At 56.0% G+C, this 13,167-nt stretch overlaps 1 protein-coding gene across 9 annotated transcripts in view; it reads left to right on the top strand.

The window, feature by feature from the left end:
• The window catches only part of RALGPS1 (Ral GEF with PH domain and SH3 binding motif 1), a 272,375-nt gene that overhangs the window by 235,606 nt on the left and 23,602 nt on the right, over positions 1-13,167 (top strand). For all 9 annotated transcript variants that reach the window (XM_039229483.1, XM_039229484.1, XM_039229482.1 and 6 more), the window contains one exon: positions 12,761-12,887. In XM_039229483.1, the coding sequence (XP_039085414.1) occupies positions 12,761-12,887 (127 nt within the window). The remainder of the gene's footprint in view (positions 1-12,760; positions 12,888-13,167) is intronic.

The following is a 13,167-nucleotide window of genomic DNA, read 5'->3' as shown; positions in this document are numbered from 1 at the left end:
TTCGTTTATATAAATGAACTAATATTTTCCTGGAGAGCAAAAATCATAAAGAACGTTGACCCCCAGAGAGGGCAAGTAATGTTTGTGTGTGCCTTGGAACTGATGAAGACATTTCCAGATTCTGTTAGCCCCGCCTCCACGTGGCTGAACCAACTGACAGGTTTTCTCTCAGAGGCCTTGGCAGCAAAGCAAGGCCATGGAAAATCTCCGCACGGGCCCCGGCCTTCTGTACTCGCACCTGCAGAACTGCCCTCCACAGACCTTCATCCTCTCCCTTGTTTCACTGCCTCTTGGGTAAAAGCCCGGCCTTGGAGTCAGGCAGACCTGAGTTCAGAGCTGGGCTCCAGCACTTCCTCGCTGTGGCACCTTGGGCAATCGGCTTAATCCCTCTGAGCCTCAGTTTTCTTGTTGGTGAAACGGCGGTAGGAATCAACACTTCACGCAGGCTTACTTGGCGGGGTGGAGGCTGGGCCGGAAGAGCCCTTAGCACAGAGCCCGGCACGTGCTCACCACTCAGGATTTCTGGCTCAGGGCCCTCACAGGGCGGGCCTGATGCTGTCCTGATGGAGGGACAGCATGACATAGAGCAGGGGACAGGGAGCCAGAGGGCCCTCACCTCAGGTCCAACTCACCAGTCACCAGCTGCACCCGGTACCGCTGCTGCCTAACCAGCCACCCTGGAACCTGGTGGCACAAAACCACCATTCTGTTACATGCACAGGTTCTGTGGGTCCGGAAACAGGACAGGACACAGCCAGGATGGCTTGTGTCTGCTTTACAGTATCCGGGGCCTCTGCCAGGAAGTTGGAGGTTGAGGGGGACCCAGTGTCTAGGCGCTGGAATCTTCTGGATGTGTGTGGTGCTGGCTGTTGATGGCGCCACAGCTAGGGCAGAACATGGATATACACATGGCCTCCCACGAGGCCTGAGCTTCCTGACCGTGTGGCAGCCTCAGAGTGGTCAGACTGCCATGTGGCAGTGTTCCCCCAGAGCAAACGTCCCAAGAGCTGCATCATGGCATCTATGTGACCCACCTCAGAAGACCTGCCACGCTCTGTTGGTGAAGGCCCACCCTGGTCCCAGGAGAGGGGCCAGAGACCCTACCACTCAACAGGGGCTGTCTCAAGAATTTGTGGACGTATGTTAAAACCATCACACCTGCTAGTTCACGGTAGGGAAGCAGAGGCTCAAAGATGATGATGATGACAATGACGATGAAATTGGTGGTAGTGGCAGCTAGCGCTCACTGAGCTTGTGCTCGCTACCAGGCACTGTTGTAAGCACTTCCTGTGTTCATTCAGGACTCTCACACCTACCCCATGAGGTGAGGGCTGATACCCATATTCTGTAAGGGGAGGTGCTGTGGCAGGAAGGGGCAGAGCCAGCCGCTAAGCCCAGGGGTCTGGACTGGCGGTCACCTGTCTCCCATACGTGGAACAACCAGGATGCAGGTCCCAGATTGCTACTTGTGTCTGTGCAGTACCGTGATCAAAAGTTCAGTGTCTGCGTAGTCGTCACTGCCCTGGATGACAACCTGGGCACATCCCTGCTTTCTTAGAGTCACACACTCTCCCTGCTTGGTTCTTAGAAGGCTGGTTCTGTGGTAGAGTCACAACTGCACACCTGATTTGGCATTAAATCTCCTTTGCTCCCCCTGGCTGGGAGCATGGGACCTGATCTCATGGTCAGGGTTGAGGGTGCTCGGCTCTTCTCCCCTCCAGGCCTTTCTCAACCCCTGTTGGCTTGCTAACCTCAGGGCCTGGCACCAAGGGCATAGTCTCAGCAGCGGGCACTGCTGTCTTGGGGCCCTCCAGGTGATAGTCCACGCACTGATGCTTCCTCAGGGGAGCACTTCCGTGGGACCCCACCGGTCCCTTGACCTGGACAGATGGCAAATCCATTCCAAGGCCACTGCAGCCCCTTCCGTGGCCCCTCAGAGTCAGTGCCCACTGCCGGCTCCTTGCTGCTTGGGTCCCTGCGAGCCCTCAGCTGGTGGGAGGCCACACCCATCCTTGTCCTGACAGACTTGCAAATGCAGCTGACCCTGGTGTGGCCACCACTGTCCTCTGGCTGGGGCCATGTTGGTTCCCATGACTGAGCAAGGCACTAGGAGTCCCCTGGGTCTCCCAGCTGCTGGGACACATTGCAAGTTCCCCAAGTGGTGTGTGGAGACCTCCACTTCCACTGTGGAGTAGCGAGGAGAAGAAGAGAGTCCCCCCTGTGCCCCCATAGGCAGGGCTGGGGACTCTCCCTTCCACAGGCTTTTGTAGACTCTCAGAATGGGCAAGGAGCTCGAGAGCTGAGAAGCCAGTGTCCGCCTCCACTCTGGAAGTTCACGTCTGCTCTGTTCCTCGTCTGTCATCTCAGTAGCCTGCTATGTCAAGGTCAAGCAGAGGAGCAGAGACATAAGCCCACTTCTGTCTGACTCTGCTGCCCTGCCGAGGCCCAGCTCCACACGCGGCACCAGCGGCTTCCCTTGCATTCCCTGCTCTGACCCCAGGCAGAAAGCATCTGGGCCTCACCACTGCTGAAGGCGGATCAGAGGCCTCTTTTCAGGAAGAAATGGACCGGGGCATTCTGAGTGACGTGTGAGCCAGATCTTGGCTCACAGTGAGGACCCGTGAGAGCTGCCTGTATGAGAAACAAAGAATGTGTGTGAATGTGAAAGTGACCAGCTTCCAGGCCCGACCATGAAACCTGGCTGGAGAAGGCTTTCTGTGCAGAGGACCCCCTGTCCCCGAGTGCCACAGGTCTCTGGCAGCCCCGGAGAGGGTCCAAGTCCCCGCTGTGGGAACAGGGCTCCTGGCACACGCAATAAAGAAATCGGGAGATGCAGAACCCTCCTCAGGCTGGGAGCAAGTCCGCCCCGTGAACCACGTGCTTCAGTGGCACTGTCGGAAACTCCACATCCGGCCCCGGTCATTCCCCTTCTCCAACCCAGAGAGGCTCGGGAGGCCAAGGACCATGGGCCCCAAGCTCCCGGCAGCCCAGGCGGGTGCTGGACTGGAACTCGAGTCTTGTGATTCCAAGTCCCCTCTGCCACAGCTGCCTCCCATTAACTCCCAGTGTGCAAGACTTGGAAAGCACCCCGTGAGCCGCAGCCTGGCCACCAGACTGCTTAAACTGGGCAGTGCCGGCCCTGGGCAGAGCCCCGGACGCTGCTGGAAACCCGTGGGAACAAGGCTCCCCGTCCTCCTCGACAGAGCCTGCCTGTCTGTAGCCAAAGCACCATGCCTGGCCTCGGTCTTTCGTCACGTACACTTGAGCCCCGGCAGCCCCCGCCTCCCCGAGCTGGTGCTGGTGGGAGACTCTGGTCAACAGGAAGTCACATCTCATTCCTTAGTGACAAGTGGATGGGCGCTGAGAAGGCAAGTGCACGCCGCTGGAGAGCGAGCGGCTGGAGGGCCTGGCCCTAAGGCCGGGGGTCGCTGCCCTCTCTGAGAACTCAGGACATGCGTGTCGTCAGCCCGGGGCCCGCATCTTACTGGAAGCTCTAACTGCCGCTCACATAACCCCTGAAGCAGGAAGAAGGTCAGCAGCTCTTTCCTCCATTTCTCCCTTCTCCCAAGAGAAGCACCTGGTGGAGCAGAAGGCCGCATCTGAGGCGTTTCAGGCCTGTCTGCTGTGGGTCCACATGGCGGGGCAGAGGAAGAGGCCGGCTGAGGTGGCAGGCCAGGCCCCTCTAGCTTGCTCTGCCTAGAGACCCAGACCTGAGGGAAGAAGGCCACCACTGCGTGTTCCAGCCCCACAGATGGGTGCTGCCCGGGCCACTGGCCTGAAGACTGCGCATCGCCTGTGGCGCCTTCCATTAGAATTACAAGTGAAGCCGAAGTCACTCTCCGCCTGCACCTAAAATGATGCGCTTCTCAAATATTTGTTCTGTTGACCCTGGTTCTGTCCCGGGCCTTCCCTCTTCTCACGAGCTTGCAACTCTGGATAATTCGCTCACTCCTGGGGCTCCACACTCCCCATCTGGACACATTTGTCCCCGGCGCTGTCCGTCTCCTGAACGCTCCCAGAGGCCCCTATGCATCAGTCCTGATCTGAGCCTCTCATCGGCCCCCAGGCCAGCTCCCTAAGCGAACGGCACCAGCCCCCACCTAGGCTGCCCTAAGCCCCCTCCCACCACCCCTGCTGGTCCACCCACAAGACACCTCTCCTCTTTTCTCCTTCCCGCCTGTCGTTGGGGCCGCATCCACGTGCTTCTCCGGCCAGAATGAGCTTTCTAGGGTGCGAATCTGAGCGCATCTCCATCCTAAAAGTCTCTACACCTTCCCCTACTTAAACTCCAAGCTTCTCAGGTGGCCCCGCAGCCACCTCCCTGCCCCCCATGCACAGTCCGCCCTCAGTTCTTAGGCTGACCGGCCTCCTGCAGTTTCTCTAGAAGGTTCTATTGTCTCTGCTCTTGCTGCTCCTGCCGCATAGGCCGCAGCTGGATCTCCTAGGCCGGCCTGGATGTCAGACCCTCAGCTCCTCTCCCACCTCCCGTGTTCTCAGATGCACTGCTCACGGCTCCACTGGTCACCAGCTGCTTGCCCAGGCGAGCTCCCTAACCCTCCTGACCCCAGGTCCCACCGCATAGCGCTGAGCTAACAATGGTGCCTGGGAGGCAGTGTTATTATCAGGCTTTTAAATGAGATTGCGTGGGCAAAGCATTTAGCACAGCTTCCAGCACCTGGAGATGCACAAAGGCTGCCAGCTGTTACCATTACTGCCACCATTATCGACGCAGTGGTTACACTGTGTAGGTTTTGCTATTAGCACGTTTATTGTTTCTTTTCCTCCTGTCAAAGCACATGTCCCTTCTGGGTGTAATTATCTGCTTGCTTGTCCCTCTCCCCTGCTTGACTGTAAACCCCATGAAAGTAGAACGGGTCAGCCCCATAATCCAGTGTGGCTGACCAGCGCCTGGCTCGGGGCCGGCACGGGGCTGGGAAACATGTGCCAAGGAAAGGTGGGTGGGATGCTAGATCCTTTCCTCCTTATAGGGAGGCCGCCAGGTCGGCCCACTGTCCCTGTGGGGCAGGTAGGGAACGAGGCAGGTGGAGAGGTGCGAGGGGACTTTCCGAGGTCACTCAGCCTGTGAGTGGCAGAGAGCACGGGAGCCCAGGCCCGCCTGCCTCCAGGCGCCGAGTCCTGGGCTAGGACCAGCCGTCATCCTCGCTCCCGTCTTCTGCAGAGCCATTACTGGGAGGCCCCGTGCTCGTTTCTCTTCCAATCCACGAGTGGTCTGTTGGGCAGCCTGTTGGTTTCTTGAGAGAAATGTAATGAAAACCAGATTTTTTTTTTTCAACATGATATCTCGTTCCCCACAGAGACTGTCAGTTCTCATATGTTCCAATAAAACTGCTAAAGAAACAGCCACTTAAAGAGCTTTAAAGATTATTCATGGAAAAATTATGCGGAGGAAAAATAGAGCAATCCTCTGAGATAGTTGAGCCACATGGTCAGTTTTTCCAGCTGTCAGTGCCATATCGGGCCGGGCGGCGGGGACCACGCTCTGCAAAGCCAGGCAGGAACCCTGGGTCATGATCACTGCCCCCAACCCTGCCCTTGCCCCAGGGGACATGGAGAAACAAACGTGCCAGCTGCCCAGCTCAGAAGCGGTCCCGGATGCTGTCACGTGGTGCCCACCCCAGGCTTAGTGGGACAGGAACGTGAGGCCTTTCAGTAGCAGAGAATGTCACTTACTGGCAGAGAAGCCACCCCCGTCCCTAGGTCCCAACTGAATGGAAATTCTTCTGCTTCAGCGTCAGACCAGGCTATTGGTCAACAATGCAGGGGATGGGAGTGGCCGAGACCCAGGCCATCCAGAGCGGCCTCGGCTTGGACTCCAGGCCCAGGGAGATCAGGGAGATCACAGCCTCTTCTGCTTGGGCCTCCCACCCTTTCCTCAACCCAGCTGAGGGCCATCTGAGGCCAGGCATGCCTCCCAAGGCCTTCCAAAGCAGCAAGAAGAAGGAGGCGGATCTGGGCCTTGTCCTGGAGGGGGAGTCTGGAGCCGAGCGGAAGAAACCAAGGGCGAGTCCGGAAGCGTAGGAGAGCGGGAACTTGCTGATCAGAGCAAGGATGCAGGAACCATCTGGAGGCAGGTGAGAAAGGGAGGCAGCGGGAAAGCCAAGGAAGCTCCGGGAGGAGCCTGGGAGAGTCCAGCTCTCTAGGTAGCACACATGGGCAGCCGAGGGAATGGAGCCAGGACCCCTGCAGCCTGTGACCTGATGGGCCCTGGAATGTCCCTTTAAAATGGCGATTGTAAAATTACCAACTGCATAGGAGTCCGTGTCGAAGTACTTGCACAGGCCTGGCACACAGCTAGTGCATAATAGCTGGTGGTCCTCTCCACTTTCAAGAGCAAGAGTAGCAATTGGACCTTACCCAACACAGAGTTCCTGGAGGAAGTCCCTCCCACTTATCAGATCACCTCAGATGTGTCACTGTGTTTATTCTGCCTCAGGTGTTCACTAATGCCTGACCTCTGAACTGCGAGCCCCCTCCCCCACCAGCACGTGGCAGCTGTGTAAGCCCTGGCTTTCTCACCCATGAACCTCCCTACCCCCCACGTGGAGGGCAGCGCGCCCACGCAGCACGGTGCCGGGCAGGAACACTCGACTTTAATTATCACCGTTATTATTATTACTACAACAACACTGGGAATCAAGTTCCAGTTCAGACTCCAGGGGGAGGAGCAATGCGAGCTGACCTTTACAGAGTATTTTCTGAACCCAGGGTGGGAGCCAGGGTGACTCAGGCAGTGTAATCCCACGGCCGTGCCGCTGATAAACAAGGCGAATTCCACCCTCTGCGTGGACTTGTATTGAGCAATACGCGCAAAACAAAAACAAAGCAGGAGGGCTGCCATGCTTCCCTGTCCTCTCTGGAGCCACTGCTCGGGACGCGTCCTCCAGGACAGAGATCGCTTTCGTGCCGGCTGTGGAGCGGAAGGCCTTCTGGGGTGCACCTGCAAGTCACCTGGAGAGCCAGGACCAGACCCTCCTGAGGCCAATGAAATGAGAACCTCCCGGACGGGCCCAGGAAACTCCAGTTCTCCTCCACTCTCCAGATGTTTCTGGTACATTCCCCGGTTAACAATTAGAGCTGATGACAGAGTGGAACTCTTTGCCAGGAAAACGCACACTCGCACGGAGCTTAGTTACACTTTAAGTACCTGCCCGTACTTCTCGGAGGCCTTCTGTGGGCCGTTTCCGAGGAGGTGCAGGCCCCGCCTCTCTGGCTTCGTTAACATGGGCTGTCAGAGCCTGTTTTTGAGACACCATGTGCAGGCTGGAATTGGGACCTTCAACAGCCTCCCCCGTGTCCTGCCACCAGGCCACGTCACCCAGGCAGCCCTCCGGGAGGCGGTGTGGTAAGGCGGGGCCTCCAGGACAGGTTTCTTGGGCTGCAAACAATGAGACAGACTCTGACTGCCTCAACCAAAAGGGGAGCCGTCGGCTAATGGGGTCCGGGAAGGGCTGAGCAGCCAGGGAGGGAGGGACATGGCTCCAGGCTGCAGGAACCACTGAAACAGGACCCCCTTCCACTAGCAGGAAACATGGCCATTGACAATGTCTAAGTTTTATTGCTGATCCAGCAAAAAGTGGTTGTCCTCAGGCATGTTCTAGGCTCAAATCTGAAAATCCTCAGGAAGGTGTCTGTCCCTATCCGGGTCCAGGAGCAAGGCCACAGTGGTCTGGCATTGGCTCCCCTGTGACCCTGGCAGTGGTGGGAAGGGGGTTCCTGGAGGAGGTGGTGGGCAGGTGGGCCCCGGTGTTAGCTCCATGGATTCACAAGGCCTAGACTTGAACCTGATTGCCTAGCCAACCAGCTCCCTGCCCTTGAAGCTTAACGTCCTGAGCTGCTGCTTCCCCATTTGTGAATTAAGGCTGGTATGTGGCCCTCAGAGGGATGTCGTGTGGGTTAGATGTGAAGGCACTGCAGGGCCACAGCAGGTCACAGATGGCACAGTCCAGCGGGGTGATTGGAGAAGAGTTTCAGAAAGGGGCTATTTATAAAGACTCAGGCAGGGTGTAAGGGACCCCGAGGACATCTCAGTGCCCCAACGCTGGAACAGGAGTGCGGGGAGACAGTGGTTATAAAAACCAGAGTAGAGAGGACTTGGGGAAATTGCCGCCTCTCAGGGTTGGCCCCGACGGAGAGACCAGAGGAAATGATGCTGTAGCCTCTCTCTTCCCTCCTGCCCCTCGCCCCCCCAGCCTCTGGCCACGGTTCCCCGATAGGCCTGATCTAAGGAGGAACCGGAGGGAAGGGAAGCCCACTGACCGAAGCCCCATAGCCCAGCTCCCAGTTCATGGCACAGGGTGGAAAAGGGTGCAGGATGAATCTGGAGGGCAGATGGAAGATTCCAGCACAGCCCCTGGCACACAGTAGGCATCCATGTGTTTTTTTTGTTGTTGTTTTTTTAATGCTTTATTTATTTCTAGGAGAGAGAGAGAGAGACAGCGTGAGCAGGGGAGGGTCAGAGAGAGAGGGAGTCACAGACTCTGAAACAGGCTCCAGGCTCTGAGCTGGCAGTCAGCATAGAGCCCGACGCGGGTCTCGAACCCACGAACCGCGAGGTCATGACCTAAGCGAAAGTCGGACGCTTAACCGACTAAGCCACCCAGGCGCCCCGACATCCATGTGTTTTTAAAGTATTCTCATTTCAAATAATGACATGTTGAACACAGAGAGAATACCCATTGTGCCCACCATCCATATTTAACAGAAATTAACATTTTTATATATTTTTTAAAGTAAAATAGTAAAATAGCATTGCAGATAGTGCAGAAGTCCCTCTTAACCTGTCCTTCTCTTCCCCATGGAGGTATTTACTCTCCCGAGACTACTTTGTGTTATTCCTGTGCAGGCTTTTTATATTAGACCATTGTTGGGTATATCTTACAATGTTTACCAAAATGGCATCATGCCTCAGTGTAAGCATCCTTTTGCACCTTGCACTTTCCACTGAGCATGTTTCTAGGATATAATCTGTATCGACACCTCTAAATCCAGTTTCTTCACTGTTTTCTGCCCTGTAGAATTTGTTGGGTGAATAGACCACAGCTCATTTGTCCATTTCCCTCTGAGGGGCATATAGATCTGTGTCCACCTTTTTGCTGCTGCCACAGTGCTACACGGAGCAGCCTTATAAATGTGTCTCCTTGTGCCTATAACACATGCGCGAGTTTCCTGAGGGTAGATCCTGGAATTGCAATCGCCTGGTCACAGAGGCATAGCATCTTCACCTTTACCCACCACTGCTAATTGCTTTCCAAATATTTGGCACCCTGAGAGCCCCTTCTTCCACAACCTAGCCAACACTTGACGTTGTTGGGCTAATTTATTTTTGACAACCTAATAAGGGAAAAATGTTTTTTCTCACTGTTACTGTACAGTCTCCATTTCTTTTCTCACTGGTGAGGTTAAGCATCTCTCCTTGTGGTTATTGGTCACGCAGCGTTTTCCTCTTTTGTGAATTTCCCATTTGTGTTCTTCACCCATTTCCTCTGTATGGTTTGTCTCTTTCTTACTGATACTTGAAGCTCGTTACCTATCTCAGCACAAATCCTTTGCTGGGGGTGTGGGTGACATGATCCCTCCTCCCAGAGTACACTTGCTTTTCAACACTGATTTTGCTGACTTTTATTTGTTTTGGTGCAAAAATTATGTTTAATTTTTACGTAATCAATTTTTTTTTTTTGTACTTTAGGGCTTATGCTTTTTGTTTCTTTCTCCAAGCTCATCAAGATCATCTCTTATGTTTTTTCCCAGTAGCTTCACATTTTTACTTTTCCCATTCATGAATCCACTTGTGTGACAGAGGGTGGGAGGACCCCAATTCCATCCTTTTCCCCACGGCCCGATGGTTCTAGTGCCATGTACTGAAGAGACCCTCGCTGCCCCCCTGACCCACCATCATGAAGCGAGGCCGGGCTCTCCCTGCTGATTTACCGAACTGTTTCTCCATGCCTGCCCCAACACCAGACTAGGGGCATTCCTACCATTTTGTGTTTCATTCCGATATCTGGTAGGGCCAGGCCTGTACTGCCCTCCTTAACAACTGTCCAGGCTACTTCACCCCTTCATTCCTCCATCCGGGCTTTAAAGATCAGCTTAAATTCAGGAAGCACTGAACACCACACCCCTGGCAGTTTCAAGCACGGAATTGATGTGCCCAGCTTTTCATTTTTTCAAACACTCACGAAGTTGTATGGGGGATGGATTTCAGAGGAGCCATCAGGAGGTAGAAGAAGGTAGTGTGGGGACCCAGCCCAGGTGGTGACATGAGAGATGGGTGCAGAGGGGATTTACGGAATCTAGGGGCCTCGGTGATTGTGTATGGCAAGCAAAGAGGAGGTAAGAAGAGGAGAGGGGCGTCCCGATGTCTCAGTCGGTTAAGTGTCCAACTTCGGCTCAGGTCACAATGTCACCGTTCATGAGTTCAAGCCCCACGTGGGGCTCTGTGCTGACAACTCAGAGCCTGGAGCCTGCTTCAGATTCTGTGTCTCCCTCTCTCCCTTCCCCGTGCTCGTGCTCTCTCTCTCTGTCCCAAAAATAAATAAACATTAAAAATTTTTTAAAGAAGAGGAGAGGCCAGTCACAGTCCGGGAGAAGCCAAGATGACCCGACACTCCAGTCCAGATGACTCAGTGTCCACGGTCAGAAATACAGGAGGAGGTTCCAGGTCTGACCCTCACCGAGAGGAACTCCGGGTATCTTAGGAACGCTCAGACAGACACATCCTGGGTGTATTTATCTCAGGTTCAGAAAAGAGGGCTGTGGGACAAATTTAAGAGCCATCAGCCTATCTGGAGAGTTAACACCAAACCAAAACCAGAGCCAAAGAGGGAAGCCTGTGTAGAAAACACCAACATGAGCACCAGCTGGAGGGTAAGGAGCCCACAGAGGAGGCACAGTGATTGATGTGCGGAAGAGGCATGGGGAGAGGCGGGAGTGAGACAGCACGGACACCCAAGACGTACAGCGTTTCCAGAAGGAGTGGCCACGAGCACCAGATTCCACAGGCTGTGGGGAGAAGGGATGGAGGCAGAGCCAGAGCTACGAGGAACAGTCCTCTGAGGACATGCGACTGGCCAGGAGGAACATGGGGCCGAGGCACCTTATTCCACAGAAAATGGGAGGCGACAATGTGTTTAAAGGTTGGGGAAGGGGCCAGAAAGAGAAGGGGAGGTGATGGTGTGAATTCTCAGAGGCAGGACTGGGGAGGAGGGGCGTGTCTGAGCCCCAGGCCCGGCAGGAAGGCACGTGTGGGTGGGACACATGTGGCACTTGCAAGGCTGGAGCTGGCAGCCACGATTTCTCGTGGAGGTGGAGAGTGGCGTCGCTCGAAAGGGAGGGGGCTTAAGGAGAGAGGGGTTGGTGGTGTGGCGCGGGGGTCTGAGGGAGGAGGTGTGTGTGCAGGGTTGGGGTCTGGAGGGGAGTTAGGAGTGAGAACCCAACAGCTGGGAGCCAGAAGCCGGCGCTCCAGGTGGTGTGAGTTCCTGCCTCATGAACCTTCCAGAGGGGCCAGAGGGACCTAGACTTCCTGCAGCGACAGGCTGGGAACAGGGCTCGTTATTTCAGACTTTAAAATGAGCATGAGCCAAGCATGCTGGAGAACAGGGAGCCCTTCGGCCCCTAGTGCATCTATGGCATCGTGGGCTAGAGGGTGTGAAGGCTGCGGTGGACCTCGGGCCTCACGGGCCCTCCAGAAAAGTTCCCCCACATGTGTGTTTGGTATGGCTGAGCTCCTTTGTGCAAGTCCTGGCTCCTATCTGGTGTTTGTCCCAGGTAACTAAGGCTAGGCTAGCACCTGGGGTCACCTCCCTTAAAGATGTCCCTTCCCAAGCCACAAACGAAAGAGGACAATAGTGGTCGGGGCCATGCCCCTCAAAATACAGCCCCGGACATGGCCATGTGAAGGGTTCTGCCTTAGTCTCTGCATCTGGCGCTCAATGTGGTTTGTGGCCCTAGCCTCCCGGCTCTCATGACCTCCCAGTGACCACTGTGACCCCGTTAATAGGGCTGAGAAGGACATGGTAATAATTGTCAGAATAAAGCAAGTAGAAGCGCCATCTGTGAAATTCCATGTACGTGACCTCAAGACCTCCCGGCCACCTGCAAGGTGAGCTGAGTTAGTCCCACTTTTCAGATGAGGAGACCGAGGCTTAGGGAACAAGTTAAGTGACCTGTCCAAGGTCAGCAGGCAGTAACTGATAGGCCTGGGTCTCAACCCCTGCCTCCCTAGCCCTGTCTCGGTAAATCCACTGCCTCCTCTCAGAAGCCCTCCATCCCTTTCTCTTGAGTGAGCAGGCAGAGAACAGAAAGTGGCTGTAGGGACACAGTGCTAGGTCACTGGACTTAGACTCCAAAGACATACTGTGAAGTCCCAGTTCTGTCACCCAGCTGGGTGGCCCTGGATAAGTGTTGCCGTGGGGAAGCCAGGCCACGCTGCCTGTCCCCACACCCACCCCCTCACCTGCCCCCTCATCTCCATCCGCATATTCTTCCCTGTGTCAGCCGGTGCCATTGCCCGGTCACAGGGCACCATGCATAGTAGGACACTGGCCATCTTGACAGTCTGTTCAGAGGCTCGTTACACTGCCAGTGAGGGGTCCGTGTCTCCTGCGTAGAAAGCCACGAGGCTCGTGTCAACCTGGCCCCACCTACAACAGCGGGCCAGGTGCCTTACCCTGCCGGGGGCCACCTCCCCAGAGGCTCCCAGCCCCCCGCCCCCATCCCCCTCTCTCTGATCTGTTCACAGGCCCCTCCACTGGCGCCAGTTCCGCGAGGTTCAGCCGGCGGCCCACCTGTCCCGACGCGTCTGTTGCCGGCAGCCTGCCCACACCCCCTGTCCCGAGACACCGGAAGAGCCACAGCCTGGGAAACAAGTGGGTGACCGAGTGACCCCCGTGGGCCCCGGGGCTGCGGGGACTGCTTGCCTCCCGGGGACCTCCCTTGTGCATCTGATGTGTGCTCCTGCTGCCCCTGGCTGGTGGCCTCCCCTTAGGCCAGCTCGGGCTCAGGGGGGCCGGGGAGGGCAGGGGAGCAGTCCCTGCGACGGGGACCCCTGGCTGGGGAGCCGATGGAGGAGGCGTACGGGGAAGCGGGGGGCAGCAGTGGCTGGGTTCCAGAAGGTTTGCCAAGCTCGGTTAGTGCCTCCCTTGTGGA

Source organism: Hyaena hyaena, unplaced genomic scaffold, assembly GCF_003009895.1.
Source record: "Hyaena hyaena isolate Hyena2069 unplaced genomic scaffold, ASM300989v1 scaffold_38, whole genome shotgun sequence".
NCBI lineage: Eukaryota > Metazoa > Chordata > Mammalia > Carnivora > Hyaenidae > Hyaena > Hyaena hyaena.
This window is presented reverse-complemented; position numbering and strand designations above follow the sequence as displayed.